At 47.4% G+C, this 27,586-nt stretch overlaps 1 protein-coding gene across 1 annotated transcript in view; it reads left to right on the forward strand.

Annotated features, from left to right (window-relative positions):
• The window catches only part of CFAP92 (cilia and flagella associated protein 92 (putative)), a 157,602-nt gene that overhangs the window by 52,407 nt on the left and 77,609 nt on the right, over window positions 1-27,586 (forward strand). Inside the window, exons 5-6 of the mRNA XM_068251833.1 lie at window positions 1,442-1,552; window positions 7,473-7,657. Of these exons, the coding sequence (XP_068107934.1) occupies window positions 1,442-1,552; window positions 7,473-7,657 (296 nt within the window). The remainder of the gene's footprint in view (window positions 1-1,441; window positions 1,553-7,472; window positions 7,658-27,586) is intronic.

Consider the following 27,586-nt stretch of genomic DNA (forward strand, 5'->3'; position numbering starts at 1 on the left):
TTCCGCTCACCCTGCCTGTCTGCTCTCCCTGCCTGTCTGCTCTCCCTGCCTGTCTGCTCTCCCTGCCTGTCCATCTACACTCCCTGCCTTTCCGCTCTCCCTGCCTTTCCGCTCTCCCTGCCTTTCCGCTCTCCCTGCCTTTCCGCTCTCCCTGCCTTTCCGCTCTCCCTGCCTGTCCGCTCTCCCTGCCTGTCTACACTCCCTGTATGCCCCCTTTCTCTGCATGTCCGCTCTCCCTGCCTTACCATGCTCCCTTCATGTCCGCTCTCCCTGCATGTCCCCTCTTCCTGCATACCCCCTCTCCCTGTATGTCTACATTACCTGCATGTCCGCGCTCCCTGCAAGTTTTCACTTCCTGCCTGTCCGCTCTCCCTGCAAGTTTTCACTCTCTGCCTGTCCGCTCTCCCTGCCTGTCTGCTCTCCCTGCATGTCCCCTCTCCCTGCAAGTTTTCACTCTTTGCCTGTCCGCTCTCCCTGCCTGTCTGCTCTCCCTGCATGTCCCCTCTCCCTGCAAGTTTTCACTCTTTGCCTGTCTGCTCTCCCTGCATGTCCCCTCTCCCTGCAAGTTTTCACTCCTTGTATGTCCGCTCTACCTGCGTGTCTGCTCTCCCTATGTGTCCATGCTCCTGTATGTCCACACTTGCCCGGCTGTAGCTGCAGCTGTGGACGGGAGAATTCTGGGCATATACGTGTGGCACGTGTGAACTGCACATTCCCGGATCACTCCTGCTCCTACCGAGCTACCAGACCTCCCTTGGTGCTTACATTGACCAGATTTGGCCGCTGCCGTAGGCCAATGTTAATTACGGCTATAGTGACGCTGTGTAAATTCAGCGCTAGCAATAGCCGGACCCTGAATTCCGCGTACAAAGGAAGAAATGAGGTGATCAGTATGGGAGTATATTCTTTATATTTCCTGAGATTACCCAGAGCATGGAGAACCGTCTGTGTGGGGTGTGTAAGAATAATTAGGGGCTCTGGCGGTTGCCGGACCCCAAATTACATCTTCCTTCGAGTTGCGACAACTCGGAGGGGAATAGTATTTAACACCGCCGGGGAGAGCTGGCAGTCAGCTCGCCCTGCGCCCGATTTACCAGTGACTCGAACAAACGTACACATCTTCTGGCCCACATGAAGCGCGGCCGTACTCAGAAGCAGGCACAATACCGAGAAACGCGTTGTCTTTTTCATCCTGATAAAAGTTGGCCTAGTAGATTAGTATGTGTGAACTACAAGAAGTAAGCCACACTTTTCCTCTCTATAATCTGTCTGTATATGTTTCTTTTGGGTGCTTTTATCTTTCCATCCTTCGGCTGTGTACATTATATCTGGCTTGGTCAGTGATGAAGGGGTAGTAAATTATATATCTTCCTCCTGTAGGTAAATGCATTGAATGGTCGATATTGTCCAATCTTGCGTGATTTCTCCTCTTCTCACACAGCCATAAAGCAGCCATCGGCAGAGATGCTGGAAAAGGCGGGAAGCCTTCGCTCTGTGCAGGCAGAGAGGCGGGGCCTCACCCTGACCATCAGCTTCCTGCCGCTCCTCGCAGGTGAGTATATAGTGTTTTATTACGTTTCCTGAACTCTTATAATAGATCAGCAGTAATGAAGTCCTGCCGCGGCGCAGGCAAAAAAGGGGCGGGACACTTGGGCGCCATTACAGCCTTACAGTTGTTTTCAGGATTTGCTGGGTTCCGTTTCTGGGGTAGCAGAGCAGGCGGGAGGCATATGCTTAATTGCTTAATAAAGGTGCCTGTAAATTGGAGTGCCCAGTAATGCTGATGGTAAAATATTTTACTATAAAAGTGTAAAACTCCAATATTAACCCCCCTGGCGGTATGATTATTTCTGGATTTTAGGGTCTTTTCAGCAAATTTCAGAGCCTAAAATCAGGAAACAATCATACTGCAAGAAAACCAGCAGCAGCCCCTGCTCTCACTCTCCTTCCTGGGCTCCAGCGCTGCAATTATACCTCCTTCCTCTGGGTGGCGCTGTAACCCTGTAGTGAGATCACTGACGGCAATCTCACCAGAGTGAGTCAGAGCCTCGGAGGACAGGAAGGGGAACGGCTACTGACGTGTGGATCCCCGGGAGGTGAGTAGAGTGTCGCTAAGGATTACTACCAGGGAGGTTAAATACCAATATTTTACTATGGCCAAACCTAACCCTACTCTTGCACAGAACCCTCCCCCTGATGCCTAACCTTACCTCTCCCCCTCACCTGCACACACTATCTACCTAATGCCTAAAACCAACCCCGACACCTGGACAAACTACCAAATACGTAAAACTAACTGAACCCATCCCACAACCACTCCCTGGCTAATGCCTAAACTTCCCCTCCCCCCCCCCCCCACCCCCGAAAACAAACTACCTCCCTAATGCCTAAACCTAAAGTCCCCCTGATCGCATCTGCAACAAAAAAACCCAGAAAAATCTTGGACGCTGCAAAATATCAGCATTTGGGCGCCCACGAAGCCCGATATATAGTGGGCGCTGGTTTTCCAAATTTATGTTCTGGCGCTCCATTGCCGATATTTTGTAATAGTGTCTATGCCGGCAGCCAATTAGCCCACTAGCCGCATGCGGCCTTTTTACGGTTTCGGTGGTGAGATCCCGGCCCCGGAGACGTCTCTGGCCTGTAGGCGCTCTCCGCAGCGCGGGCACTCGCTAGGCCTCTGACATTGGCTCCTGAATATGGGGCGGGCTCTGGTGTGATCTCGCCCCCTCGGAGACGTCCCTGGCCTGTAGGCGCTCTCCGCAGCACGGTGACTCCTGGATATGGGGCGGGCTCTGGTGTGATCCCGCCCCCTCGAAGACATCTCTCTGGCCTGTAGGCGCTCTCCGCAACGCAGTGACTCCTGGATATGGGGCGTCTCTGGCCCGTAGGTGCTCTCCGCAGCGCAGTGACTCGCTAGGCCTCTGACATTGACTCCTGGATATGGGGCGGGCTCTGGTGTGATCCCGCCCCCTCAGAGACATCGCTGGCCTGTAGGCGCTCTCCGCAGCGCGGTGACTCCTGGATATGGGGCGGGCTCTGGTGTGATCCCGCCCCCTCGGAGACGTCTCTGGCCTGTAGGCGCTCTCCGCAGAGCAGTGACTCGCTAGGCTTCTGACATTGACTCCTGGATATGGGGCGGGCTCTGGTGTGATCCCTCCCCCTCGGAGACGTCTCTGGCCTGTAGGCGCTCTCCGCAGCGCGGTGACTCGCAGGCCTCTGACGTTGGCTCCTGGGATTTATATGCCGGCGTCGTGATAGTTTTGTCATTCGCAGAATCAATTTCTGGTGAAATCCTGCGGCTGTCTCGTTATCCCGACCGGCTCAGGCAGCGAATACAGACAATTAGCGGCAGGACGGCGCTGATTGATGGAATTAGTTACACTGCGGGGCTGCATCAGTCAGCTTCCTCTTCAGACACTTTATTAGCGTGAGAAGTGATCGCAGTTCTGCCGCCGCATTATCTGTCACCTTTATACCGAGCTGTCACCGTTCTCCGAAATCCCGCTCGTCTGTCTCCCCGCACATACCCATTACTGAGCGTCCCCTGTGATATCTGTGTCACCCTATAGATAGTCTGCAGGGGGCTGAATAATACATAACGTGTAGCCATATCACCATTAATGTCTAAACCGCTGGCAACAAAAGTGAGTACTCCCCTAAGTGAACAACGTCAGCTTTCTGCCCAATCAGACATTTTCCCTCCCCGGGGTCATGTGACTGGTTAGTGTTACAGGTCTCAGGTGTGACTGGGGAGCAGGAGGTGTGTTACATTTGGTGTTATGGCTCTCACACTCTCTCATACTGGTCACTGGAAGCTCAGCATGGCTCCTCATGGAAGGAAACTCTCTGAGGAGCTTATAGAAGAATTCTGCCCAATCAGACATTTTCCCTCCCTGGGGTCATGTGACTGGTTAGTGTTACAAGGTCTCAGGTGTGACTGGGGAGCAGGAGGTGTGTTACATTTGGTGTTATCACTCTCACACTCTCTATACTGGTCACTGGAAGCTCAGCATGGCTCCTCATGGCAGATAACTCTCTGAGGAGCTTATAGAGGAATTCTGCCCAATCAGATATTTTCCCTCCCTGGGGTCATGTGACTGGTTAGTGTTACAAGGTCTCAGGTGTGAATGGGGAGCAGGAGGTGTGTTACATTTGGTGTTATGGCTCTCACACTCTCTATACTGGTCACTGGAAGCTCAGCATGGCTCCTCATGGCAGAGCACTCTCTGAGGAGCTTATAGAGGAATTCTGCCCAATCAGACATTTTCCCTCCCAGGGTCATGTGACTGGTTAGCGTTACAAGGTCTCAGGTGTGACTGGGGAGCAGGAGGTGTGTTACATTTGGTGTTATCGCTCTCACACTCTCTCATACTGGTCACTGGAAGCTCAGCATGGCTCCTCATGGCAGAGACTTCTCTAGGGAGGAGCTTATAGAAGAATTCTGACCAATCTGACATCTTCCCTCCCTGGGGTCATGTGACTGGTTAGTGTTACAAGGTCTCAGGTGTGACTGGGGAGCAGGAGGTGTGTTACATTTGGTGTTATCATTCTCACACTCTCTCATACTGGTCACTGGAAGCTCAGCATGGCTCCTCATGGCAGAGAACTCTCTGAGGAGCTTATAGAAGAATTCTGCCCAATCAGACATTTTCCCTTCCTGGGGTCATGTGACTGGTTAGTGTTACAAGGTATCAGGTGTGACTGGGGAGCAGGAGGTGTGTTACATTTGGTGTTATCATTCTCACACTCTCTCATACCGGTCACTGGAAGCTCAGCATGGCTGCTCATGGCAGAGAACTCTCTGAGGAGCTTATAGAAGAATTCTGCCCAATCAGACATTTTCCCTCCCCCGGGTCATGTGACTGGTTAGTGTTACAAGGTCTCAGGTGAATATTGGCAACACCCTGACACTGAGCTGCACCACGGTGGCCAAGATCATACAGCGGTGTAACAGGACAGGTTCCCCTCAGAACAGTCCTCACCATGGTTGACGTAATACATAGAGTGCAGGTGCTGAGTGTCCTATCCAGAGGTTGTCTTCTGCAAATAGACACGAGTCCTGCATTACTGCAGAGGGGGAAGGGAAGAGGGGTCAGCCTGTCATGGCTCAGACCATACCCCGTATCACACTGGTCTGCATGGCTGTTGTTCTAAAGATGACACACAAGAAAGACAAGCAGACTAAGGAGTCTGAGCATGGATTATTGAAACCATGTCCTGCAGTCTAATGAGACTAAGATAAACTTGTTTGGGTCAGATGGTGACAGGCATGTGGTGGCAACCAGGTGAGGAGTGCAGAGACAAGTGTGTCCCGCCTACAGTGAAGCATGGTGGTGGGAGTGTCATGGTTTGGGGTGCATGAGTGTTGCCGGCACTGGGGGGCTGAATGCCGACCTGTACTGTGACCTACTGAAGCAGAGCATCATCCCTTCTCTTCAGAAACTGGTCTGCAGGGCAGCATACCAGCATAACGACCCCAAACACACCTCCAAGACCCCCGCTGCCTTGCTAAAGAAACCGAGGGTGAAGGTGCTGGACTGGCCAAGCAGGTCTTGTTGGAGCTCCGATAACAGTAATTCCAGCGAGAGATACAGTAATTACAGCGTCGCTGCAGTGAGAGGTGTCGGGTGTCCAGCCATGGTAGATTAATTACTGAGGGGCATTGGTGCAGCTGCGGGGGTGGGGACTTAGGTGATCTGTTAGGTGATCTGCGGCGACCCGACGGGGAGCTCTAGGGGTCTTCTTATTAAAGGAGACCCCCAGATGCAGCAGCGGAAGATGTCGGTGATGTTCAGTAGGTGTGCGCACATGGGTGGGGAGCGAGGCCGTGGTCCTGAAGGACAGCCCCACAGCCTAAAGCCTCGCTCCCCATCGCCCGGGACATGGGAGCATCGCTCTGCCTTCCCCCTGAGTAATGTTCCCTAGCGATCAGCCATAGCGCAAGTGAAATCACAAATAGCACTTGCCGGTAATCATCCTACGATGAAAAGGTGATAAGTAGCTCGCATCTGCAACCTGCTGATCACCTTTAAAAGGCTATGGCTCAAAAACAGAATAATTTGTGCAGCACTGACATCTTGTATAAGAATTTTTTGTTTATTGAGAGTTCTGAAGCCAGAAGAAAATATACCTGGTTTCCCAGAATGCTCTGGGTTTCGGAGGAGAATTCTGCATAGCTAAACAGCTTAGACTGAACAGCACTGGGAGGGTGAGGCTACATACCAACGTACAGCAATACAGGAAGTATTTCTGATGCTGAAACCAGGGTAACTGACACAAAGTGGGTATCCTTAATAAATTACTGCGTTCTACTATATGTCACTACAGGTTACCTTTAAAGCAGACCTGAACTCAGAACTTGCTCTCTGCTCTATAAGATACGCAACAGCATAATTACCTTTATAGAAAAACATTTCTTTGTTACAGCTGATACAAATCTTAACATAGATTTGCAGTTTGTCTACTTCCTGCTTTCATGGAAGCAGACATAGGGTTAACATCCTGTGTTTACAAATTATAAAATTGTCACCTAACCGTCCCTCAGAGGAGCTCACAATCTAGTCCCTACCATAGTCCTATGTCTATGTATGTATCGTGTAGTTTATGTATCAGAGGAGCTCACAATCTAGTCCCTACTATAGTCATATGTCTGTGTATGTATCGTGTAGTGTATGTATCAGAGGAGCTCACAATCTAATCCCTCCCAGAGTCATATGTCTATGTATGTATCATGTAGTGTGTGTATCGTACTCTAGGGCCAATTTAGGGGGAAGCCAATTAACTTATCTGTATGTTTTTGGGATGTGGGAGGAAACCGGAGTGCTCGGAGGAAACCAACACCGACACGGGAAGAACACACAAACTCCATGCAGATAGTGACCTGGCTGGGATTAGCTACAAATTAGCTGCTCTTCCATGGCAGTCAGCTGACATAGCTGAGAGATTAAAGTTGGGATTAGTTGGGATGAGGGGGAAGTAGACAGGCTAAACTCTCTAAATACATACAGGGTGCATTTCTCTTTGTGCTCCTTCTGTCCTGTGCAAGAGTTCAGGTCCACTTTAAGTCTCACTGTATGGGGGCCATCTCTGAGAGCGTGCTCTACCTGCGTCACCACAAGTCCATATGGAATTGCACGCCACCGTGGAGATGCTGGATCAAACTCACATATAGAAGAATCCAGGTGATCCGCACACTCATTCTGTGTTTGTTACCTTGACAAAGGGGACCTCACTGGGCCCAGAAACCAATCGTTGGTATATGGAATGGAATGTGTCACTTAACTTGGATTAAAACATTGAACTTGGTTCAAAAAGCGTGTGCGGATCACCTGGATGACTCTATACCTGCGTCAGGTTAGTTTATATCTGTAGAGTGACCCTTTACCCCGGACCGGCTAGTGATGGCAGCAGTGTCCGGCAGCCATCAGTCCCAGTAGGAATGAGAACCTGTGCTTTGTGTTTCCCTGCAGGAGATCAGACCGCTGTCGGCCGCTTACAGGAATGCTCAGACAAGATATTGGATTGTTACGGGACTCTGGCCATAAGCAGCTCTTTATTGTCACCACAGCAAAGACAGGCGCTCAATCCTCTGGTCATCCGAGTCCTCTCAGCCACATCCCTCCCGACAGCACCAACGCCGATCGGCATATTACAGGTAATGCACCGCATGGTGGAATAACGCCTCACTGTGGCCTGGAAGGAGAGAGTCTGAGGCTGATATTGATTTCCTATTGCTGTTTGTTAACCTTCCGCTTCTGACGGTTTGTCGGTAAACGAGATTTCACCGCCGGCAGCTCCGAGAGGCCAAACTTGATGGATGGGTAATTTTCTTGACATCATTATAACTGTATTACTGCCATTCTGCGGGATCATCCTTCTTACTCATCGGGCCAGACAGACGCGGCAGGCGGAACGCAGAAGGGATGTGCGGCGTATGATAAGGGGGGCCATTCACATGTGGGGGGGATTCTGGGGCGACACCTGTGGCTGACTTCAGCTATAAGCACCCCAAAGAGTCCTGTCACTGACTGTCCTCAGAGGAGCTCACAATCTAATCCTACCATAGTCATAGTCTAATGTCCTACCATATTATTATTATGTATTATATAGCACTGACATCTTCTGCAGCACATTACAGAGTACATAGTCATGTCACTGACTGTCCTCAGAGGAGCTCATAATGTAATCCTACCATAGTCCTAGCCTAATGTCCTACCATATTATTATGTATTTATATAGCAGTGACATCTTCTGCAGCACATTACAGAGTACATAGTCATGTCACTGACTGTCCTCAGAGGAGCTCACACTCTGATCCTACCATAGTCATAGTCTAATGTCCTACCATATTATTATTATGTATTTATATAGCAGTGACATCTTCTGCAGCACATTACAGAGTACATAGTCATGTCACTGTCTGTCCTCAGAGGAGCTCACACTCTAATCCTACCATAGTCATAGTCTAATGTCCTCCCATATTATTATTATTATGTATTTATATAGCACTGACATCTCCTGCAGCACATTACAGAGTACATAGTCATGTCACTGACTGTCCTCAGAGGAGCTCACACTCTAATCCTACCATAGTCATAGTCTAATGTCCTACCATATTATTATTATGTATTTATATAGCAGTGACATCTTCTGCAGCACATTACAGAGTACATAGTCATGTCACTGTCTGTCCTCAGAGGAGCTCACACTCTAATCCTACCATAGTCATAGTCTAATGTCCTCCCATATTATTATGTATTTATATAGCACTGACATCTCCTGCAGCACATTACAGAGTACATAGTCATGTCACTGACTGTCCTCAGAGGAGCTCACACTCTAATCTTACCATAGTCATAGTCTAATGTCCTCCCATATTATTATGTATTTATATAGCACTGACATCTCCTGCAGCACATTACAGAGTACATAGTCATGTCACTGACTGTCCTCAGAGGAGCTCATAATGTAATCCTACCATAGTCCTAGCCTAATGTCCTACCATATTATTATGTATTTATATAGCAGTGACATCTTCTGCAGCACTTTACAGAGTACATAGTGATGTCACTGACTGTCCTCAGAGGAGCTCATAATGTAATCCTACCATAGTCCTAGCCTAATGTCCTACCATATTATTATGTATTTATATAGCAGTGACATCTTCTGCAGCACTTTACAGAGTACATAGTCATGTCACTGACTGTCCTCAGAGGAGCTCACACTCTAATCCTGCTATAGTCATAGTCTAATGTCCTACCATATTATTATTATGTATTTATATAGCACTGACATCTTCTGCAGCACATTACAGAGTACATAGTCATGTCACTGACTGTCCTCAGAGAAGCTCACACTCTAATCCTACCATAGTCATAGTCTAATGTCCTACCATATTATTATTATGTAGTTATATAGCACTGACATCTCCTGCAGCACTTTACAGAGTACATAGTCATGTCACTGACTGTCCTCAGAGGAGCTCACACTCTAATCCTACCATAGTCCTAGTCTAATGTCCTACCATATTATTATTATGTATTTATATAGCACTGACATCTTCTGCAGCACATTACAGAGCACATAGTCATGTCACTGACTGTCCTCAGAGGAGCTAACAATGTAATCCTACCATAGTCCTAGTCTAATGTCCTACCATATTATTATTATGTATTTATATAGCACTGACATCTTCTGCAGCACATTACAGAGTACATAGTCCTGTCACTGACTGTCCTCAGATGAGCTCACACTCTAATCCTACCATAGTCATAGTCTAATGTCCTACCATATTATTATTATGTATTTATATAGCAGTGACATCTTCTGCAGCACATTACAGAGTACATAGTCATGTCACTGTCTGTCCTCAGAGGAGCTCACACTCTAATCCTACCATAGTCATAGTCTAATGTCCTCCCATATTATTATGTATTTATATAGCACTGACATCTCCTGCAGCACATTACAGAGTACATAGTCATGTCACTGACTGTCCTCAGAGGAGCTCATAATGTAATCCTACCATAGTCCTAGCCTAATGTCCTACCATATTATTATGTATTTATATAGCAGTGACATCTTCTGCAGCACTTTACAGAGTACATAGTGATGTCACTGACTGTCCTCAGAGGAGCTCATAATGTAATCCTACCATAGTCCTAGCCTAATGTCCTACCATATTATTATGTATTTATATAGCAGTGACATCTTCTGCAGCACTTTACAGAGTACATAGTCATGTCACTGACTGTCCTCAGAGGAGCTCACACTCTAATCCTGCTATAGTCATAGTCTAATGTCCTACCATATTATTATTATGTATTTATATAGCACTGACATCTTCTGCAGCACATTACAGAGTACATAGTCATGTCACTGACTGTCCTCAGAGGAGCTCACACTCTAATCCTACCATAGTCATAGTCTAATGTCCTACCATATTATTATTATGTATTTATATAGCACTGACATCTTCTGCAGCACATTACAGAGTACATAGTCATGTCACTGACTGTCCTCAGAGAAGCTCACACTCTAATCCTACCATAGTCATAGTCTAATGTCCTACCATATTATTATTATGTAGTTATATAGCACTGACATCTCCTGCAGCACTTTACAGAGTACATAGTCATGTCACTGACTGTCCTCAGAGGAGCTCACACTCTAATCCTACCATAGTCCTAGTCTAATGTCCTACCATATTATTATTATGTATTTATATAGCACTGACATCTTCTGCAGCACATTACAGAGCACATAGTCATGTCACTGACTGTCCTCAGAGGAGCTAACAATGTAATCCTACCATAGTCCTAGTCTAATGTCCTACCATATTATTATTATGTATTTATATAGCACTGACATCTTCTGCAGCACATTACAGAGTACATAGTCCTGTCACTGACTGTCCTCAGATGAGCTCACAATCTAATCCTACCATAGTCCTAGTCTAATGTCCTACCATATTATTATGTATTTATATAGCACTGACATCTTCTGCAGCACAATACAGAGTACATAGTCATGTCACTGACTGTCCTCAGAGGAGCTCACACTAATAATACTACCATAGTCATAGTCTAATGTCCTACCATATTATTATTATGTATTTATATAGCACTGACATCTCCCGCAGCACATTACAGAGTACATAGTCATGTCACTGACTGTCCTCAGAGGAGCTTACAATCTAATCCTACCATAGTCATAGTCTAATGTCCTACCATATTATTATTATGTACTAGCTGATGACCCAGGGTTGCCCGGGTATGTATTTGGCTGGTGTCGGCTCCGCCCACTTTTTCTAACCCTCACACACAAACACTCAATGACCAATTTTGTGAGCTTTGGCATCAATAATTTGTATATTCCCATAGAAATTAAATATATCAGCAGAGGAATAATAGCAGAGGAATCTGCTATTAACAGTGTAAAAATGGAAGCACTTTAAATATTACCCTTGAAAATCAACAGGTGAATTTTGATTGGCTATTATAGGCTCCACCCACCTCCCTGAATATTAATCTCATTCACGCATTGACCAACTGTGCAAAGTTTGAGAACCCTGCCATAACAGTGTAAGAATGGCTGCAGTTTATATTTTCCCAGTAAATTTTTTTTTACTCCACCCACTTTGTGTAACCTTGACCCACAGTCACCCAGTGACCAAGTTTGTGAGCTTTCGGGTCCTTGGTATCATTAAAAACAAATCTGATTGTGTGTTTTTGGCTCATCCCCCTTTTCTGAATTTGAACGCCAGTGACCCAATGACCAACTGTAGCAGGTTTGAGGCATCTGCTATTAACAGTGCAAGAATGGCAGCAATTTTAATATTTCCCTTGAAAATCAACAGGTGAATATGCTTTCTTAGGCTCCACCCACTTTTCTGAATATTAATCCCAGTCACCCAGTAACCAACTGTGCAAAGTTTAAGAACCCTGCCATTAACAGTGTAAGAAGGGCTGCAGTTGACATTTTCCCAGTGAAATTTGTTCTTGGCTCTTCCTACTTTTTGTAACCTGGACACAAAGTCACTCAATGAGCAAGTTTGTGAACTTGCGGGATCCTAGCATAACAATTGTGTGAATGGAAACAGTTTATCCAGCAAAGAGATCTGATTGGCTGTTTGTGGCTCCACCCCTTTAGTGAATTTGAACCCCAGTCACGTTTGAAGCCTCTGCCATTAACAGTGTAAGAATGGCAGACATTTCAATATTCCCCTTGAAAATCAAACCGTGAATTTTGATTGGCTCTTGTAGGCTCCACCCACTTTTCTGAATATTAGTCCCAGTCAAGAATTTGCCAACTGTGTGAAGTTTGAGGACCCGGCCATTAAAAGTGTAAGAATAGCTGCAATTTATATTTTCCCATGTAAAAAGTTAGTTGTTTTTGGCCCCACCCACTATTTCTAATCTTTTTTTTTTTTTTTAAGAGAATTTTTATTGAGTTTTCAACAAAGAACAAAATAAAAATAACTCAACAATTCAGCTTGATTATGACAGTCAGTATTGTTATCGTGATGTAACTCAGAGACAAATATACATTTATATATATATACATCATACAAGTTGGTAGGAATGAGGTACATAAGTTGTACGTAGGTCAAGGGTATACATATCATTGAACAGTGTTTGATACAGTTTTAGCATCTATAATTATGAGAGAGGTCACACTTGCACAAGGTCCTGTACCGAGGCAGTAATATCAAGATTAGGTATGATAGTACTTATGGCTTTTTACCCATCTATCCCATATTTTTATCAAATTTTTGGTATTGGTTTCTTGATTGATATGTAAGCTTATATAGGGGTAGGGCGTCATTAATCAGTTTTTTCCAGTTGGACAGAGTGGGGGCAGTGGGATGATTCCATTTAAGAATTATCAATTTTCTAGCGTAGAATAGTAAGATACGGATTAGGGACAGTTGGTATTTGGAGCAGAGAATGTTTCCCGCAGGGCCGGGCCGAGGCATAGGCTGGAGAGGCTCCAGCCTCAGGGCGCAGTGTAGGAGGGGGCGCACAATTCATTCAGCTGTCATGACTAATTGTGTTTGAAGCAGAAAGAAATAAGAAAAGGGGATACATGGCAGTGACTGCAAGCCAGATAACTAGAGGGTTGGGGAGCTTGTGGGCCCTGTGGCACTTCTTAGTCTAATAGCAATCAGTGTGTGCCGGCTGGGGAGGGATGGGGAGGGGCCTCTTAGTGTAATAACAATCAGTGTGTGGCGGCTGGGGTGGGAAGGATGGAGGAGGGGCCTCTTAGTCTAATAGCATTCAGTGTGTGACGGCTGGGGTGGGAGGGATGGGGGAGGGGCCTCTTAGTCTAATAGCAATCAGTGTGTGACGGCTGGGGTGGGAGGGATGGAGGGGCCTCTTAGTGTAATAGTAATCAGTGTGTGACGGCTGGGGTGGGAGGGATGGAGGAGGGGCCTCTTAGTGTAATAGTAATCAGTGTGTGACGGCTGGGGTGGGAGGGATGGAGGAGGGGCCTCTTAGTGTAATAGCAATCAGTGTGTGACGGCTGGGGTGGGAGGGATGGGGAGGGGCCTCTTAGTGTAATAGCAATCAGTGTGTGACGGCTGGGGTGGGAGGGATGGAGGGGCCTCTTAGTGTAATAGCAATCGGTGTGACGGCTGGGGTGGGAGGGATGGGAGAGGGGCCTCTTAGTCTAATAGCAATCAGTGTGTGACGGCTGGGGTGGGAGGGATGAGGGAGGGGCCTCTTAGTCTAATAGCAATCAGTGTGTGACGGCTGGGGAGGGAGGGATGGATGGAGGAGGGGCCTCTTAGTGTAATAGCAATCAGTGTGTGACTGCTGGGGTGGGAGGGATGGGGGAGGGGCCTCTTAGTGTAATAGCAATCAGTGTGTGACGGCTGGTGTGGGAGGGATGGGGAGGAGTCTCTTAGTGTAATAGCAATCAGTGTGTGCCGGCTGGGGAGGGATGGAGGAGGGGCCTCTTAGTGTAATAGCAATCAGTGTGTGACGGCTGGGGTGGGAGGGATGGAGGGGCCTCTTAGTGTAATAGCAATCAGTGTGTGACGGCTGGGGTGGGAGGGATGAGGGAGGGGCCTCTTAGTCTAATAGCAATCAGTGTGTGACAGCTGGGGTGGGAGGGATGGAGGGGCCTCTTAGTGTAATAGCAATCAGTGTGTGACGGCTGGGGTGGGAGGGATGAGGGAGGGGCCTCTTAGTCTAATAGCAATCAGTGTGTGACAGCTGGGGTGGGAGGGATGGAGGGGCGCACTTTGCTGTCTCAGCCTTGGGTGCTGGAGGACCTTGTCCCGGCTCTGGTTTCCCGTGATGCCTAATAAGCAAAGTTTTAGATCTAGTATGACTGGTAGATTCAAAGAGTCTCTTATAAAATGCATCACAGACTTCCAGTAATGATTGACCATAGGACAGGACCATGTACAATATATAAAATCAGCATTAGTGGATTTACATTTAAAACATCTGTCATTTGACAAGGGACTCTTTTTGGATAGTCTCAGTGGGGAAAGGTATGCTAGATGAAACCACTTACTGTTTATAAGTTTGTCCTGAGAGGCTATAACTGTTTTAGCATAACAGTCCATATGTTCTGCCCAATGTTCCTGGGATATAGTAGGTTCAGCTGCTAGCCACTTCTCTCTGATAGCGTATGGTTTATAGGAGGTGTTGTGTGTCATTAGGAAATTATAAAGAGTAGAGATCTGCTTGGTTCTGTTTTTATTTAGAAGATGTTTTTCCAATTCTGAAGGACGTAATACTACATTTTCTAGTCCAATTTGGGTTTTCAGAGAGTGTCTTAGTTGGAAGTATCGAAATAATGCATGTTTGGGACACTATTTCTAACCTTGACATACAGTCACTCAATGACCAACTTTATGAGCTGTGGAGTCTTTGGCATCAATAAGTTGCATTTTACCATTGAAATTAAAATCTGATCGGCTGTTTTTGGCTCGCTCCCTTTTCAGAATGTAAACCCCAGTCTCCCAGTGACTGACTGTAGCAGATTTTAGGCCTCTGCCATTAACTGTGTATGAATGGCAGCAATGTAAATATTCCCCTTGAAAATCAATAGGTGAATTTTAATTGGCTGTTGTAGGCTCCACCCACTTTTCTGAATATTAGTCCCAGTCACCCAGTGACCAACTGTGCAAAGTTTGACAACCCTGCCATTAACCATGTAAGAATGGCTGCAGTTTATATTTTCCAGTGAAATTTGTTTTTAGCTCCACCCACTTTTTGCAACCTGGACACACAGTTACTCAATGACCAAGTGTGAGAAAACACGGAAAAGCCGCCGCGTGTACTGGCGGCAAGGCGGCTGATTTCGCGTCCAGCGCTGCGGTTTTTCCGCAGCAGCGTGCGTCTGGTGTGTCTGAATACGCACGTACGCGCTGAGGGGCAGAACCTTTATGACAAACAAGGAGGGATCAGCTGACCAGGTTGGTCAGCTGACCTCAAGGCAAGTGGCTATTGCTTGATCGCTGATGGGCGGCGCCGGAGAGCGCTGCTCTATATATAGTCACTGCTGGCCAGTCTCAGGTTGTCTGCCGTTGCGAACACTTATGTGGAAGCACTCAGACCTTAGTCAGATCCAACAGTGTGTTAGAACCAGGAGGACCTGGGAATTCACATTGAGCCAGATTACTTCTGTGTTATCATTGTGTTATACTTCAGACTAGTTCCAGGGTGTAGAGACCACGGACCTCACACCCAAGACTAGGCATTGTTGATATCTGTTATGACCTATTGCATTCCTGACTATCTCTCTGCTTTCTGATTCGGTACCTACGTATATCTGATATTCCGTTACCAAACCCTGCCTGCCTTGGATACCGAATCAGTCTTCTGCCTTTGTACTTTATCTGTCTGTGTGTTGCCGACCTGGTGTAATACGCTTTGGCTTGGTCCCGGCGTCCTGCTCTCTCAGCGCGCACGCACCCTGCCAGTATTGGAGCTTTGTCGCTGGATGGTGGTGTGCGCAGGACTGTGCGTGGTTGCACGGCGTTCTACGCACGCATGCGTGGAACGCAGCGTGCATGCGTAGGGTCTTACGCGTGCACCGGAAGTGACGCGTACAGGCGCGGGCGTGTACGTGTATGCGCCGGAAGTGACGCGCACAGGCGCGAGCACGTACGCGCATGCGCGGGAGTTTTGGCGCTAATTTCCTCCATAAAAGGCCTCCCCCAGCCAGTGTTCTGTGCTGTTCGTTCTGACAGCTAGTGTGGACGCCTTCTCCTGAGGATTATTGTTTGACCTGCTTTCCTGTTGACGACCCGGCTTGCCTGACCTCTGTTTGATCTCCGCTCCTCTGGTTTGACCTCAGCTTGTACCTGGATACCTCTCTGCCTGCCGCCTGCCCTGACCTCAGCTTGTACCTGGATACCTCTCTGCCTGCCGCCTGCCCTGACCTCAGCTTGTACCTGGATACCTCTCTGCCTGCCGCCTGCCCTGACCTCAGCTTGTACCTGGATACCTCTCTGCCTGCCGCCTGCCCTGACCTCAGCTTGTACCTGGATACCTCTCTGCCTGCCGCCTGCCCTGACCTCAGCTTGTACCTGGATACCTCTCTGCCTGCCACCTGCCCTGACCTCAGCTTGTACCTGGATACCTCTCTGCCTGCCGCCTGCCCTGACTCCGGATTGTTACCATACTCCAGCCTCATCTCTACATTGTGGTGTTAGTTCTCCCAACCACTAGTGAGGCGATCCCAGTTGCGACCTGGTGGGCACTAGGCTGCTAAGTCCGACATCCCCGCCAGGCGGGGGTGTTCCAGCATCTCCATTAGGGAAGGTGTTGGTGAAGACCCGTGGTCACTTAGATCCGCATCTGGGTAAAACCTCATTCTTAGTGGGAAGGTCAACTACCCCTGAACCTGCAACCAGCACCCTAACAGATACGAACAGCCTAAAAAGATGGATACCACTGGAGATGACTCCCCCATGGATCAGCTTTGCCGACAGATTGCGGATTTACGCATCTCAGTCCAGGGAGTCCAGCAGAATTGCTTTCAGCTCCAGACTCGGCTACAGGAGATGACTACAGCCCCCGCTCCGGTTGCCGCCATCTCCCTGCCGGCCCCAGAGCCTAAGATTCCCTTGCCTGCACGGTTTTCAGGAGACCGACAGCAATTTAGGGTCTTCAAAGGAGCCTGCCTTTTATTTTTCTCCCTTCAGCCTCGGACCTACTCCTCTGAAGCCATTAAAGTGGGGACCGTCATGTCTCTCCTTCAGGATGAGCCCCTGGCTTGGGCTTTACAATTACGGGAGAATCAAGATCCAGCCTTGGACACTGTAACCAGTTTTTTCACTGCCTTATCTGAACTATATGATGATCCCGGTCGGGCTGAATCTGCCGAGGCTGCTCTACGTGCTCTCCAGCAAGGCAGGAGACCAGTGGAGGAGTATATATCCGACTTTAGACGGTGGAGTGGTGACACTCAGTGGGATGACACGGCTCTTAAGAGCCAATTCAGGCTTGGACTTAGTGAACCATTAAAAGACGAGCTTGCCCGTATAGGCATGCCAGCTACTCTCAAGGATCTGATCAAGCTAGTTATTCCCATTGATAGGCGGTTCAGGGAGAGACGGCAGGAGAAGATGGGAGTTATTCGTCCCTCCTGGGGAACTGCTCCTTCAGGGTCACCTTCTACCTTATCTGTGAACAATGCCTCACCTACGACACAGAATCCTGGGGATCCCGAACCCATGCAGATTGGCCTGGCAAGGGCTTCATTATCCTCTGAGGAAAGACAACGCCGTCGGACCTCCAATCTATGCCTGTATTGTGGGGCCTCTGGTCACTTCCTCAACGCCTGCCCGGTGAGACCACCAAGTAAGGACCAGGAATCTACTGGATTTTGTTCTGAGAAAGTGGTTGGAATCTCTTCTCATGTTCCTCTGTTTCTATCCCTACAGGGGCCAAGAGGGGTGATCGAAATTAAAGCCATCTTGGACTCCGGGGCCTGCTCCTGTTTCATCGACTCTCAACTGGCTCGTCGACTGGGGCTTCCCATCCGCAACAACAGTCAAGTTCTCCCCATCCAGTTGGCTGACGGATCCTCTATCTGTTCCGGTCCTATCACTCAGGAGACCTTACCCCTGCTAGTTTCCATTTCCAACGGACATCAGGAGTATCTAACTTTTGATTTATTACCATCTCCGTTGTTCCCCATCATCCTTGGCATGCCTTGGTTAAGGGCTCATAACCCAGAGATAGACTGGGTATCTGGACAAGTTTCATTCTCCTCCAAATACTGTCAACGTTTCTGCCTCTCCAACATTAACCATCTCTTGTGCCTTCAACACGTTAACAAAGATTTAATTCCCACAATTTATCATGATTTTTTGGATGTGTTCGATGAAAAGGCTGCGGATTCTCTCCCTCCACACCGCATTTATGACTGTCCAATTGACTTACTTCCTGGGGCAGAGATTCCTTTTGGCCGTGTCTATCCCCTGTCTGAACCTGAGACGGAAGTACTCAAGGACTATATTAAGGATAACCTTCGCAAGGGCTTCATCCGTCCATCCACCTCTCCCGCAGGCGCAGGCATTTTCTTCGTCGAAAAGAAGGATGGCTCACTCCGACCTTGTATCGATTATAGGGACCTTAATAAAGTAACAGTCAAGAACCGCTATCCCCTACCGCTAGTTCCTGATCTGTTCCAGCAACTCCGTTCAGCTAAAGTATTCACCAAACTAGATCTTCGGGGCGCCTATAACTTGGTAAGAATACGTGAAGGGGATGAGTGGAAAACCGCCTTTCGCTCAAGATTTGGACATTTTGAATACACTGTTATGCCCTTCGGGCTCTGTAATGCTCCAGCTACTTTCCAGCACCTGGTTAACGATATCTTCCGGGACTTCATTGATTCCTTCATGATCGTGTACTTAGATGATATCTTAATCTTCTCTTCTGACCTTGAGGAACATCGGAAGCATGTACTGAAAGTTTTAAGTAGGCTACGAGTGCATGGACTCTTCGCTAAGGCCGAAAAATGTGAATTTGAAAAGACGAGTGTACAGTTTCTGGGTCTGTTCATTAACCCTGAAGGAATTGCCATGGATCCCCAAAAGGTCTCAGCCATCCTAGACTGGCCAGCTCCCTCAGACAAGAAGGGGGTTCAACGCTTTATTGGATTCGCTAATTTTTACCGCAGATTCATCAAGGGCTTCTCTGCTATAGTAGCCCCAATCACTCAGCTCACTAAAGCCCACCATACCTTCTCATGGAATTCCGAGGCTCAGGCGGCCTTTAACAAATTGAAGGAACTCTTTACCACAGCTCCCATTCTAAAACATGCAGATCCTACTCAGCCATACATTCTGGAAGTAGACGCCTGTGAAACAGCAGCTGGGGCGATTCTCTCTCAACGATTTGGTCCTAAAGCGCTGCTCCATCCAATTGCTTTCTTTTCCAAGAAGCTGACCCCAGCAGAGAGGAATTATGACATTGGCGATAGAGAGCTCTTAGCCATCAAACTAGCCCTGGAGGAATGGAGATACCTTCTTGAAGGCGCTTTTCATCCGATCTTGATCTACACAGACCATAAGAACCTAGAATATCTACGTACTGCCAAGAGACTCCGCCCTCGACAAGCCCGCTGGGCGCTTTTTTTTTCTAGGTTTGATTTTCATATAACTTTCCGTCCTGGTTCTAAGAATAGTAAGGCAGATGCACTATCCCGCATGTTCTCTGAAAAAGGAATCACACAAGCCCCAGACACTATTCTGGCATCAAAAAACTTCTTACTGATCCAGTCTGATCTCCTCTCTCGGATTAAGCAAGTATCAAGCTCTCTTCAACCGAATCCGGTTCAAGATTTACGATCTCAGGAGGGTTTCCTTGTGCATGAAGGCAAGATTTTCGTTCCACAGGAACTTAGAATTGAGGTCCTGCAGATGTACCACGACCATAAACTTGTTGGTCATTTCGGTAACACCAAGACCTTAGAATTACTACAAAGGAGTTTCTGGTGGCCTGAAGTGAGAAGCGATTGTTTCGAGTATGTTTCTGCCTGTCCCACTTGTGCCCGGTCCAAGACAGTAAGATCCAAACCTTGGGGCCTGCTTTCTCCCTTGCCTATCCCAAAACGCCCTTGGGAGATGATCACCATGGACTTTATAGTTGACTTCCCTCCCTCTGCCGGCAATACAGCTATTCTAGTAGTCGTTGATCGTCTGACAAAGATGGCCCATTTTATTGCACTTAAGAAGATTCCTTCTGCTATGGTTACCGCTGATGTTTTTGTTAAAGAAGTCGTGAGATTACATGGTCTCCCATCCGATGTAGTGTCTGACAGAGGCGTACAGTTCACCTCAAAATTTTGGCAGGGGTTATGCAAACAACTGGGGATCCATTCATCTATGTCTTCTGGCTATCACCCTCAATCAAACGGGCAGACAGAAAGAACTAACCAGACATTGGAGCAATACCTCCGCTGCTTCTCCTCCTCAGCACAAGATGATTGGTCTTCATTACTACCATTAGCAGAATTCGCTTATAATAACGCTCAACATTCTGCCACCAAGCAGTCTCCTTTTTTTGCCAACTTTGGCTTTCACCCAACTATTTTCCCTCAAATTACCATAGAATCCATGGTTCCTAAAGTGCAGGAGAGGGTCACCTGGCTTTCTGAAAATTTTTTGTTGCTGCAGAAGAATCTTCAACAAGCGCAGGAGAGAGCTAAACGCTTTGCGGACAAAAAGAGAAGGGAGAGTCCAACCTTTGAACCAGGAGACCAGGTGTGGTTGTCTACCACTAATTTAAAATTACGCTGTCCCTCTAAGAAATTGGGTCCAAGATATATCGGCCCGTTTCCCATTCTGAAAAAGATTAATGAAGTAGCCTTTAGACTCTCTTTACCGGACACTCTACGGGTACATCCAGTCTTTCACGCATCTTGTCTCAAGAAAGTGGTTACTGATTCTGTTCAGGGCAGAGTTATCATTCCTTCCGAACCAATACTTGTGGACGGTAACGAGGAATTTGAGGTTGAAAGAATTCTGGATGCCAGAAGGAGAGGAAGATCTGTACAGTACCTTATTAAATGGCTCGGCTTTGGCCCAGAAGAAAATTCTTGGGAACCAGCACATAACCTCAATGCACCAAGGTTGGTTAAGGCGTTCCACAAGACTCATCCAGAGAAACCAGCCCCAGTGGGCATTCAGAGACTGCCCTTAAGGGGGGGGCAATGTAATACTCACGCTTTGGCTTGGTCCCGGCGTCCTGCTCTCTCAGCGCGCACGCACCCTGCCAGTATTGGAGCTTTGTCGCTGGATGGTGGTGTGCGCAGGACTGTGCGTGGTTGCACGGCGTTCTACGCACGCATGCGTGGAACGCAGCGTGCATGCGTAGGGTCTTACGCGTGCACCGGAAGTGACGCGTACAGGCGCGGGCGTGTACGTGTATGCGCCGGAAGTGACGCGCACAGGCGCGAGCACGTACGCGCATGCGCGGGAGTTTTGGCGCCAATTTCCTCCATAAAAGGCCTCCCCCAGCCAGTGTTCTGTGCTGTTCGTTCTGACAGCTAGTGTGGACGCCTTCTCCTGAGGATTATTGTTTGACCTGCTTTCCTGTTGACGACCCGGCTTGCCTGACCTCTGTTTGATCTCCGCTCCTCTGGTTTGACCTCAGCTTGTACCTGGATACCTCTCTGCCTGCCGCCTGCCCTGACCTCAGCTTGTACCTGGATACCTCTCTGCCTGCCGCCTGCCCTGACCTCAGCTTGTACCTGGATACCTCTCTGCCTGCCGCCTGCCCTGACCTCAGCTTGTACCTGGATACCTCTCTGCCTGCCCTGACCTCAGCTTGTACCTGGATACCTCTCTGCCTGCCGCCTGCCCTGACCTCAGCTTGTACCTGGATACCTCTCTGCCTGCCACCTGCCCTGACCTCAGCTTGTACCTGGATACCTCTCTGCCTGCCGCCTGCCCTGACTCCGGATTGTTACCATACTCCAGCCTCATCTCTACATTGTGGTGTTAGTTCTCCCAACCACTAGTGAGGCGATCCCAGTTGCGACCTGGTGGGCACTAGGCTGCTAAGTCCGACATCCCCGCCAGGCGGGGGTGTTCCAGCATCTCCATTAGGGAAGGTGTTGGTGAAGACCCGTGGTCACTTAGATCCGCATCTGGGTAAAACCTCATTCTTAGTGGGAAGGTCAACTACCCCTGAACCTGCAACCAGCACCCTAACACCTGGCTTGCCCGAGCTAGAGAGTTATCTCCCCCTTTAAGAGATATTCTACAGACCTGCTAGTGACATCCACCTTTCAGGTGTCAGTCACTCACAGGTCCTTCCTACCTTCACCTTGGGACTCCGCCCCTGTGGAGGTCTCGGGCTGCTGGAAGGTTGTTGTACTTCCCAAAAGGCGGTATCGCCCGTACTGCCAAAGACCACCTGCTCCTCGGGTGGTCTTACTCAAAGTCATTACTGTTGCACCAAACACTAACATTATAAAGGTGTCCAGAGGTTAGTTATACTTGGATTATCTGTGATTCTGCAGATCATCAATAATCAGGTTTAACCACTTAAGCCCGAAGGGTTGACATTTTTTTACATCCGAGCAACTTTCACCCCCCATTCATTTGCCAATAACTTTATCACTACTCATCACAATTAATTGATCTATATCTTGTTTTTTCCGCCACCAATTAGGCTTTCTTTGGGGGTTACATTTTGCTAAGAGCCACTTTACTGTAAATGCATTTTAACAGGAAGAATAAGAAAAAAATGGAAAAAATTCATTATTTCTCAGTTTTCAGCCATTATAGTTTTAAAATAATACATGCCTCCATAATTAAAACTCACGTATTGTATTTGCCCATATGCCCCGGGTATTTCACCGTTAAAATTATGTCCCTATCACAATGTATGGCGACAATATTTTATTTGGAAATAAAGGTGCATTTTTTCCGTTTTGCGTCCATCACTGTTTAGAAGCCCATAATTTATTAAATCATATTGACATGCATATTTAAAAAGTTCAGACCCTTAGGTAACTATTTATGGTTTTTTTTTTTTTTTTATTATTGTAATTTTTTTTTTTTTTTTATTTAAACTTGTATGTGGGTATTTTTTGGTGTGGGAGGTAAACAGGGTTTTTTTTTTATATATTTATATGTTTAATTTGAATTTTTATTTTTTTTTACAGGTGTAATTTGCTATTTGGCCACAAGATGGCCAGGATCAAAAAGTCCTGGGAGCGATCGATCTCGCTCCCAGGCAGAAGAAAGGAGCCCAGAGCTCAGAAAAGCCGCAGCATCTGAAGAGACGCTGTCGGCTTTACTCCGGGGGGGTCCGATCAGCGAAAGGGATTTATAATCCCTTTCACTGATCGGTAATCTAGCGTCCAGCAGCGGGGGCGCGCACGGGGGGGCCCGCGGGAGCGCTCGCGACCCGCGGGAGTGCGCGCAGCCCAACTGGACGAGAAATCTCGTCCAGTTGGGCTTAAGTGGATAATCTGTATTCTTGGTGATACTGCAGATCACCGGTAATCAGATTCTTACACCAAGTTTGTCAGCTTTCAGGTTCCTGGCATCAAAAATGTGTGAATGGAAGCAGTTTATCCAGCAAAGAACTCTGATAGGCTGTGTGTGGCCCCGCCCCTTTAGTGAATTTGGACCCCAGTCACCCAGTGACTGATTGAAGCAAGTTTGAAGCCTCTGCCATAAACAGTGTAAGAATAGCAGCAGTTTAAATACTCTCCTTGAAAATCAATAGGTGAATTTTGATTGGCTGTTGTAGTCTCCACCCACTTTCTTGAATCTTAATCTCATTCACCCAGTGACCAAGTGTGCCAAGTTTGAGAACCCTGCGATTAACAGTCTAAGAATGGCTGCAGTTTAAATTTTACCATTAAAAATGAATGGCTGAAATTTGATTGGCTGCTTTATACTCCGCCCACTTTTCCTGGATTTGGAACCTTGGTCACCAAGTGACCAACTGTGCCAAGTGTGGGGACTCTGGCTTGTTTACTGTGAGAATGGCAGCCTTTTACATTTTTTCCATTGACTTGAATGGGTGAAATCTGATTTGCTGTTTGTAGCTCCGCCCAGGTGTGCAGGGGGGACACGAGACCCCCAGAACATATCATCCCTGGTAGTAAGGGATCTGTGTACCAAGTTTCATTCAAATCGGTCAAGCCGTTTGAGTGATCGCGACACACACACACACACTCACACATACACACACACACACACACACACATCCCCTCACACATACATACGATTATATATATATAATAGACTAAGTGCCTCAACCTTCGAGCAAGAAGAAGTACTTTGCATGAGAAAATTTATGCGTGCTCAAACATCAAGTTTAAAGAGAACCAGAGATGAAGCAACCTCATGTATTTTACCTTATAAATCAGTGGGAACATGACAGTAAACACCTAATCTGCTCTTTGTTACATTGTTCTCTGTTTAATTTGCCTGTTATCACCTCTAAGATAAGAATCCCGACTAAGCAGTCGGCTGGCTTTGCTACAGAAAGATTATAGCTGAGACTGTGTTCTTTTGTGTCTTTTCAAGTCCAAGCCTGCCCCCTGCTGGCTTTGCTCAGAAATCATTATAGCTGAGTCATTATAGCAAAGCCAGACTCAATGCACAGTCCGGGATTCTTATCTCAGCTAGATAACAGACACTTTTAGCAGTGAGGATGAAACAGAGGGCAGGGTAGGTGTTTTCTCTAATGTTCCCACTGATTTCTATGGTAAAATACATGAGGGTGCTTCGTCTCTGGTTCACTTTAAGGCCTCTTTTCCACGGACTGTTGAGCTGTGTGCTCAGCAAGCAGTTACCAGGCAGCAGTAAGCAGTTACCAGGCAGCAGTAAGCAGTTACCAGGCAGCAGTAAGCAGTTACCAGGCAGCAGTAAGCAGTTACCAGGCAGCAGCAAGCAGTTACCAGGCAGCAGCAAGCAGTTACCAGGCAGCAGCAAGCAGTTACCAGGCAGCAGCAAGCAGTTACCAGGCAGTAGTGAGCAGTTGTAAGAGTTTGAGAGGCATTTTACTGCCTATCAACTGTCCGTGGTAAAGAGGCCTACCCTAGCAAGTCTGGCTTTGCAAATCTGGCGTAATTGGCTATTCATGAGGCAATGCTCATGCAAATTTGCTTTTGCATGCCAAACTAGGCAGGGTCAAAAAACCAATACCGCAAAGCAGTCGCCCTGCTACATGCCAGTGATGAGCGAAAATGCTAAAATTTGTTTCGACAATTTTTTTGCCGAATTTTCATCTAATTTCGTTTTGACAGGCAAATTTCCATCTAATTTTTTTTGCGTTAATTTTCGCCTAATTCCAGTCATTTTCACGTTACTTGCGTATTATTGCTGACATTTTCCGCATAAGGGCATTAGCGTCCGCATTCAGAGAAGTTTCTTGCGCATTATTGCGGACATTTTTCCGTATAAACGTCCGCATAGACTGAATTTCCATGCGGATTATTGTGGACATTTTTCCGCATAAGGGCATAAGCATCCGCATACAATGAATTTTCGATGCTGGTCGAAAACGCAAATATTTCTGAAGATTTTCGTGAAAGTTCGCCAAAAATGAAAATGGGATTTTCGATGCGAAACTGCTACATGCTACATTAGCACTATCCAGGAGCACCACAGGGAGGATTCCCAATGCCCCCCTTTTTATACAACCGGGGGGACCGCGGGTCCCAGGCTCTCTCACTGACTGGGAACCACAGCGGCACCCCGGAGGGGGAGGCTGGGTGGTGCAGGCGACCCCCCCCCCCTCCAAGCGTGGCCAGCGCCGGGGAGAGCCGTCTGCACCCACCTCCCAATATTAGAAACCGGCACTTACCTTAACGTCCATTGCGTTCTGCTACATGCGCATTAACTTGGGGGCACCACATGAGAAAGGAGTGAAGCATGGGTCACCCCGAGCTTTAGAGCTCAGGGCTGGCTCACATACAACACTCCGGGGGGGGGGGGGGGGGGGGGGGGGGGGAGGACAAGCACAGACAACTAACTCCAGGGCTCACACCGCCGGAGCAAGCCATCCACCACCTGCCTCCAAAAATGCTTTCCATGAGAAAATTAATGCGCATGTAGCAGAACGCAATGGACGTTAAGGTAAGTGCCTGTTTTTAATATTGGGAGGTGGGTGCGGATGGCTCTCCCTGGCACTGGCCACACTTGGGGGGGGGCGGCTGCGCCACCCAGCCTCCCCCTCCAGGGTGCCGCTGTGGTTCCTAGGCAGTGAGAGAGCCTGGGACCCTGCGGTCCCCCCGGTTGTATAAAAAGGGGGGCATTGGGAATCCTCCCCGTGGCGCTCCTGGATAGTGCTAATGTGGCGTGAACTTATTCCCGCAGGGCGACCGCTTTGCAGTATTGGTTTTTTGACCCTGCATAGTTTGGCATGCGAAAGCAAATGCATATTTGCATGAGCATTGCCTCATGAATAGCCAATTAGGCCAGATTTGGAAAGCCAGACTTGCTAGGGTTAAACTTGGTGTTTGAGCATGCATACATTTTCTAATGGAAAGCCTAAAGGTGGGTACACACATCAGATAAAAGTCTTTGGAAAATGAAAGATCACAGACCAATGTTACCCCCTTCCATGTAGTATGAGAGCCATACCTACACAGTCTATTCTATGGAGCTGAACTCCCCATCAGATACATTTTTTTGCAAGATGCTGCACACAAAGATGCTGTACACATGCAACAGATCAGCATCTGCAAAAGATCTGTTCCTGCAAAAAATCAGTTTCTGCAAATGCATTCATAGTCAATGATATCTGCAGATCTCATGCTGGGCATACACGGTATGTTTTCTACCATGTAATCGAGCCGCTGATGGCTCGATTGATAATTTCCGACGTGCCCGATACCCCGCCGGATCGATTCTGCGCTCGATACCGGCCGCAGGACAAAAGAAGAAACAAGTGGAAAATAAGAAAGTGCTCGCGGGGACGAGTGGGAATCGATCCGGGCGCCCGCGGGGACGAGCGGGAATCGAGCCAGCGGCTCGATTACACGCTAGAAAACGTACCATGTATGCCCAGGATAATAGACACCTTGTTTGACGGACATTCATCTGCAGATCTGACAATCATCTGCAGATCCAAAGATCCATCCTGGTTGATCTGATCTGCAGATGATTGTCCGTTAAACAAGGTGTGTATGAGATCTGCAGATATAGACTATGAATGTATTTTGCAGGAACAGATCTTTTGCAGATACTGATCTGTTGCATGTGTGCAGCATCTTGCAAAGGTTTCTATCTGATGGGGAGTTCAGCTCCATAGAATAGACTGTGTAGGTATGGCTCTCATACTACATGGAAGGGGGTAAAATTGGTCTGTGATCTTTGATTTTCCAAAGACTTTTATCTGATGTGTGTACCCACCTTTATTCTTCTTGCTTCAAGGTTGAGGCACGTACTCTGTTAGATAGATAGAAGATGCGGCGTATGCTATGACGCGGGTCGGCTAGTATATATATATATATATATATATATATATATATATATATATATATATATATATATATATATATATACATATACATATATATATATATATATATATATATATATATATATATATACATATATACATATACATATATATAT

The sequence above is a fragment of the Hyperolius riggenbachi genome, chromosome 9 (genome assembly GCF_040937935.1).
Source record: "Hyperolius riggenbachi isolate aHypRig1 chromosome 9, aHypRig1.pri, whole genome shotgun sequence".
NCBI lineage: Eukaryota > Metazoa > Chordata > Amphibia > Anura > Hyperoliidae > Hyperolius > Hyperolius riggenbachi.